We start from the raw sequence: 7,271 nt of genomic DNA, 5'->3' as shown, positions 1-7,271 counted from the left end.
ATAACTGCATTATTATGCTATTAAATTATCATTATATCAGCTTTTTGCAATTATTTCTTTCACAATTTCATAGTTAGTGTGACAGGTTCATGTACTTGCAGACAACTGCTCTAAACATCTGCACCAGAGTCTTTGACAAATGAGCTTCTGTAAAAGCAATTAAAATGCAGACCTTACTACTGTAATTGGGATTGCATGGGTTGTTATGATCAGCTTTCAGCAGTAGAGGAAAATGGTAATGAGAAAGATCCTGGAATGGTACAATTTTCAAAGTGAGAGATAAGAGTCTTTTCTTTTGGTGAACACGGTCACAGTGCTCTTCAGAGAGGTATGATTTTACTTGTGTTACGTGTTTTTGTTGTTGGCTAATTGATGAGGGAATGCATGAGGGAATGGGAATGTAGTGGAACTAAAAAGACCTCTATCATTTGGCAGCTACATTCGTCTCATAGCTCCAGTGCAAAACCAAAGAAGACACAAAACATGTTCCCAGTAAATGAGATTTTCCACAAGCCATTTTTTAAAGAGATGAATAACTAGTTAATGGTCATTGATCAGAACTATGACACTATGACAGCTAGTTAGAGTGAGTAATAGAAGCCTGGAGCTGTCCATGGTTTATGACGCGCTGTAGCACTTTTCCTGAAAGACCATTCAGTTTCCCACCTGCACTGTGTGTGTGTGCTCAGTGTCAGTGGTCATTTCCTCCTCTGGTCTTAAAGATGGCTTTGGCAGCTTTCTTATCACCTCACACAGGTGCACACACACACACACACACACACACACACACACACACACAAAGTGAGGGCTCTTTTTTTATCTCACTGTGACATTTGGGAATCTCAGACTCTCAAGCTTTTCTTGCTTCTCATTCTCTCTCTCTCTCTCTCACACACATACACACGCATACACATAAACTCAGTCAGGCTGGATTGCTAAAAATAAACCAAGTGAACCCTCTATGTCTGTCTGTGTGTGCTGGTAAGTTGTGAGGTGACAGGAGAATCCCCTCTGTGCTTCCTTACCAGAAATGCATCTCTTTCTTGTTCTCTTGAGCTCTCACAACAGGTTTAACTGAATTATGAAGGGAAAGACAAATTTATTAGCACTAAAGTTAATAAAAAATGTTTTTTGAATTGAACTTAAATGTATTAAGACAAAGATGTGGACGGGAACTGAATTGGCATTACTATAGCTGTTAAACTCAAAGAATTCCTCAGCAGTTACTCCTGTTTAGTGTGTACATGTAGTAACAGATTAAAAAAGCCTATACAAGGTTTTGGAGTGGAGCCCTTTCGTGAGACCGTGTGTGTCAAAAGACAGCTTCTGCCAATGTGAACATTTGCAATGATAATTTGAATTCAATGAGAATCAATATTATTAACAAACGACACCTTTCAGGAACCTGAAGACCCGCACAATGATCAGTACGCAGTAAGAGAGATGTTCGTATGTCTCCTCATAACTGTGTGTGTATGTTTGCAGGTCAGTTGCAGAGGCGACAGAGGTGGATCTGAACATGCGAGTGGGTTTACATACGGGCCGTGTGCTGTGCGGAGTTCTGGGGTTGAGAAAGTGGCAGTATGACGTCTGGTCAAACGATGTCACACTGGCCAACATGATGGAGGCAGGAGGACTTCCTGGGTCAGTCTCAGTCTCTGAACAATTGCTTTATCCGGCCATACCCTGCCAGAACTGACAGAAAGAGCTTTGAATGTAGTGTCCTACCTAATGTATCAATAACTGTAATCTGACTATAAAGTTTATGCAAGTTATTATTTTGCAGCTGGCCACTCACAGTGCTGATTCAGTACTTAGTCAGACCAATCAGAATCAGAGTTGAGTTTTCACATTTTAAATCATTTACTGTTCGCACTCTGACCCACGTTTACACCAGGTCATTTTATGTTAAAAGAGTTTGGATTGTATCCTGATTTTAGACACATGCATTTATACTCTGTAGTCAAACCCATCTGACTGAAATCTCATTGCTGTCTGGGAAGGAATATGCTGGCTCATTGTGCAGCAATTATTGCTGGTGTTTTGGTTGTAGTGGGTGGGGTTTTGGTGGTCGAATGCGTCTTGGAGAGATGGATGTGTTTACACTACTATAAAATGGCTCAAATGTGTCTCAGATTGGATTTGGATCTAGTTTAAATGTGTATTGGGTGTATGCATTTTTATGTGATTCTTATTCATATATAACCCTGATACTCAAGACAGATTAAGTGACCAGGTTTTAACGGGATACCTGTTGGTTGGGCTTGATCTTATTTAATGCCACAGCTCTACACCTACACAGCTACTGTATACTGTCTATTAAACATTTCTTTAGTTTGACAAATAAGCATGTTTACTTGGTTATTTGCTTATTTATCTTATTTAACTAATTAGCATTTGAAGCTGTTGTAAAATCACCATTAGTTTTTTTTTAACTGAAGGAACAGCTAACATAAGTTCTGTCTAATAAGAATATGAACTTTTATTTTGGACTTAATATAATCACTGTGTGATTTGAACAATATTTCTGAGGAAGAATCCCTTCTCTAACTAAGATAGTATGTAATAGTTAATTAATGTAAATTGTAATTGTTTCTAAACCATTTTATTTATGTATTTATTTATTTTGGTTCACGAGTTTTTATGTCTGATTTACTGTCTGCTAATTCTACCTTTTATACTGTGGAAGATTAAGGAACATAATACTGCATTATATACACAAATAATTAGTAATTAACTTTTTCAAATTAGCAAAATGTTTTTTATTTATTTTTATTTATTTAACTTAAATTTATTTACCTGAAAAATAATTTAGTTGAAAAAAAATGTAGTGTGTCCCTCTCTTTTTGGAGGCAATGCATCTCATCTACCAACCACATTTGTCAGAGACAGCTTATTCAGGAACAGACCAGTGGAGACTGACATAACTGACAAAAGAGTCAGTCAACTATGTGTAGAACGAATAAACAGTTAGACATGCTATGTTGAGCTATATCTATAAAGCCCTAGCATTCTGTTCACTTGGCTAAAATCATATGTAGTATCTGTTCACTGTGACCGTATGACCACTTAAATGCTGTTTTGAAGAAGGTGCTATTAGCACAATTGCTCACGAACTAGATTGCTATATGGCCGGCAATCCTCCCTTCCAGCTGACGCCCTGTCTGTGTTTTTCACAGTAAGGTTCATATCACCAGGGCAACGCTGGAGTGCCTGAACGGAGATTATGAGGTGGAGCCAGGCTACGGCAATGAGAGACACGCCTTCCTCAGCAAGCACGCCATCGAGACCTTCTTCATTGTGCCCTCACACAGGCGCAAGGTAACACACATGCATTCGCCATACCCAGATTGAAACAGTTAGACTGGAATGACTGGAAATAACTGCCCAGTGGCATTGCAGAAATGGCCTCCAAGTGAACAGACTTGCCTATAAGGACTTTATAGGCACTTTATAGGACTCTGACAATCTGATACTAAGCTTTAAAATCAGTCGGTCGTAGGTGAAGTATTTTTGACTTACAGTGAAGATAAGATAAAAGTACGCTATCATGGTCACAGTACTCAAACACTCGACTACCCCACAGGAAAACACATGCAGCTAAAAATAATATAACACAGTGTGAGTGTGTGCTATTTTAGTCTGAATTTGTAACGAAGATTGGAAAACAAGATTGGTTTTCTTCTTTCTCACCAATATCTTTATCCAAATTTTCTGCATATATCAGCCCAAAACCAATACCCATCAACACTGACATGGCATCACGTATAACAAGGCATGTTAAAATGACTTTTTTCAGAAAACTGAAAGGTATCACACTGCATTTTTTTTGTTGTATCTTACTTTCACTGATCTGTAATCCTTCTTACTGACCCTCGGCACTCTAGGCAGTCCTCATCTACACTGTGATAGTATTAAAAAAGATTGACTAAATAGTAGGAATTGAAATGAAGCAAATCTTAGCAGTGTAATTACCATGTGGTATTTAGTATTTTGTAAAATACCTTATGAGATAACAGCATGCAGTACTGAGGATCAAGCATCATCTCTTATTGCCTGGTCATTGTGCTTTTACCGACACTGAAGCTGTCATTGTCAATGAGCTATTTGTAATGGTAATCAAATGAAATGTGTACATTTATCAAAGCCGTCATTTGAACGTGTGCTCTAAAGACCCCCTCTACACACGTACACACACTCATGCCCATGTGCTGCCAGTCGGTTTGACCTCAATCTGCAGTTCCTGGAAATGAAGTCATTCAGATAAGCCCCTCGTTATAGCCTGGTTTATTTTTATACACTTCATTTCTCTCTTTTCCCACTTCCTCAGCTTACATCTCTTTTTTTTAGATATTTGTAATTTTAACAAGTGGTGATATCCACTCTGCTCCTTTTTTTTTTTTTACCACCCACTGTTTGGGGAAAAAAAAGGAAAAATCTCTATTTGCCCCCCTCTCTCTCTCTCTCTCTCTCTCTCTCTCTCTTTAGATCTTCCCTGGTTTGATCCTGTCGGATATTAAGCCCGCCAAGAAGATGAAGTTTAAGACGGTCTGCTATCTGCTGGTGCAGCTCATGCACTGTAGGAAGATGTTTAAAGCAGAGATTCCTTTCTCCAACGTCATGACCTGCGAGGATGACGATAAGGTGGGTGTTTCTGTGTATGGGTGTGTGATGAGTGCACATGACTAGACACTTTTATACACACATTACTGTGCGTGAGTGTGAACTGGTTGTTTGGACGGAGTTAAAGATTCGAAGGCTTTAGAGGATGTTGTCCCATTACACACAGCATGCACATACATAAGTACATGCGCACACACACACACACACACACACACACACACACACAAACTCTCAAACATATTCAAAGGTACACATGCATACGCACACCCTGCTCTAATCTGGCCTGCTCGCTGATATTCCTCTTGAAGTTGAGTGGATGACTGCAGACTCTTAGCTGATAAAGTGCTACGGATATCATGGTTCAATCAGATTTGGTGTGTATGTGTTTGTGTGTGTGTTTTCGCTACGTTTTCAGGACAAAGATGTGCTGGCGTTCTAGGAACAACAGAGAAAAACTGCTTTCACACAAAACTTCAGGACCAAAAACATGCTCCTGACTTTATTATTTTATTATTATAAACAACAGCAACATTTTATATTGATTTTGAACTAAAAGGGCAGAGTAGGGGTGGGCAATATGGCGATATTTTATCGAAATTATGATTCTATGTTATGATAAATATTGTGTGCCGTTAAATGAATATTTGACTATATTGCCAACCCCTAGGGCAGAACCATCAGATTCTGGTTACTGATGTTAAGGTAGATGTTAGGTTTTGAGTTATTGAATATGGTTGATCACATTTTTGGTGGCACTTTATTTGGAGCACTCCTCAGACTCAACAACATCTCAGTGATGTAGCAGCACCTGAACGTTCAGTAGATCATCAAGAGAGTTTTACTGAAGACTTCTACTGAATCCAGCTGTTCTTCACTTTATCTGGAGAGTCCAAGTTCAGATCTGTAGACGTTCACCTGAGGACTCACTGATCATCTAACAGACCATCTCAACATCCACATCCAGCTGCTATAGACCTGCTGCTGCTACTGACACCAGTCTGGAACTGGACCTTACCTGGATTAGATCGAGATTAAAGTGCCAGGGCGAGGGTTAGATTTAGGTTTTGGTTTGAGGTTAAGGTTAGGATTAGGACCAGGATAAAGGTCATGATTAGGTTTTGGGTTAAGATTAGAATTAGGGCCAGGAGGATGGCTAGGCATAGCTTTTGGGTTGAGTTTAAAGTTAGGATTAGGGCCAGGGTGAGGGTAACGATTAGGTTTTGGGATGAGGGTAAGGTTAGGATTAGGACCAGGAAGAGGGTTAGGATTAGATTGTGGGTTAAGGGTTAAGGATAGGATTAGGGCCAGGGATAGGGTTAGGTTTTAGGTAAGACTGGGCTAGGTTTATCTTAATGGAAGTAACATATTTAGTCTACTTGATGTAAAAGATCCACAGTAAATCTACGTAATGTCAGTAAAGCATCAACAGAACATCGTCAGGATATTTACTCAGTGTATTCAGATGCTTCACTGCTGCTACTGCACTGATATGCTGCTGCTGATGTGTTACTGATATGTTCAAACTAACAGTGTGTCTATGACAATTGACTTCGTTTTTTTACACAAATATTATTTAAAAGATGGGAAAAGTAACATTATATTTTACTTTGATGTGAGTTGAATGATTTTACAGGACTCTTTACAGCTATTTATTAGGTCTTGGTAAATGAGGAAATGTTTATAGATTTTCCTTGCCACATACACACTGACACACAACTCTCTTACAACTTAGGCGTACTAAAAAAGCCCCCCAACCACGATATCCTAACAACAGCACACATCCATGTGTCCCCAGTGTCCTCATTTCTAAAACCCAAAATGTGGTCACTCTAATTTTGACCTGTTTTTTAGTCAGCAATGGAGAGGTTACACAGGATATCTGCATGCAGGAAGTCATACCATTTTTGGTTTTGAAATAGTGGGCTTATTAGGATTCACAGACAGATTAGCAGAGCATTACGAAAGTGTCATATTATACACTGATCAGCCATAACATTAACACCAGGTTAACACCAGACAAGTGAAGATGAAATTAAGGATCTTCATTTGCAGTGGCATCTGTCAAGTTGTGGGTTTATTAAGGTGATGTGTTAAAAGCAGGGAGAAATAAGGATATCAGCCACTTTAACAAGAGCCAAACTGTGCTGGCTAGCCGACTGGCTCAGAACATCTCCAAAACATCAGGGTTTCTTTTTGGTATGCAGTGGTCAGTCTTCACCAAAAGTGGTCCAAGAAATGACAACCAGTGAACCGGCGACAGGGTCATGCACACCTAAGGCTCAGCGATGAAGGGCCCACCTCACAACTTACAGGACTTAAAGGATTTCTCAGATGGGCAGATCTATTGTGGTGGCACCTACTCAATATTAGGCAAGTGGTATTGGTGGTAAAATGAAAACAAAATCAATTATATGTCTAAAGTTTTAGGGGGGCCGGTTAGTTAGGTCCACCATTACCTGCAGGCTGATGCCCCTGGTGGGTGTCTGTTAGTTAATTTTAAAATTGGGGGGCTTAGAGTGTTGTCAATCACTGGCTCGAATCCCAGGTCATGTTGCTTGCCATCAGCCGTGGAGTCTGAGAGAGCACAATTGGCCTTGCTTTCTCAGGGGTGCGTGGAATGCATTTCCTCCTCATATCACTCTTAATGT

The 7,271-nt window shown here is 39.6% G+C and overlaps 1 protein-coding gene across 1 annotated transcript in view; it reads left to right on the top strand.

The window, feature by feature from the left end:
- Nucleotides 1-7,271, top strand: part of adcy1a (adenylate cyclase 1a) — a 44,394-nt gene that overhangs the window by 20,781 nt on the left and 16,342 nt on the right. Inside the window, exons 6-8 of the mRNA XM_072681617.1 lie at nucleotides 1,486-1,644; nucleotides 3,180-3,321; nucleotides 4,489-4,644. Of these exons, the coding sequence (XP_072537718.1) occupies nucleotides 1,486-1,644; nucleotides 3,180-3,321; nucleotides 4,489-4,644 (457 nt within the window). The remainder of the gene's footprint in view (nucleotides 1-1,485; nucleotides 1,645-3,179; nucleotides 3,322-4,488; nucleotides 4,645-7,271) is intronic.

Source organism: Salminus brasiliensis, chromosome 1, assembly GCF_030463535.1.
Source record: "Salminus brasiliensis chromosome 1, fSalBra1.hap2, whole genome shotgun sequence".
Lineage (NCBI taxonomy): Eukaryota > Metazoa > Chordata > Actinopteri > Characiformes > Bryconidae > Salminus > Salminus brasiliensis.
Note: the sequence above shows the minus strand (reverse complement) of the source record. Positions and strands in the feature narration are given on the sequence as shown.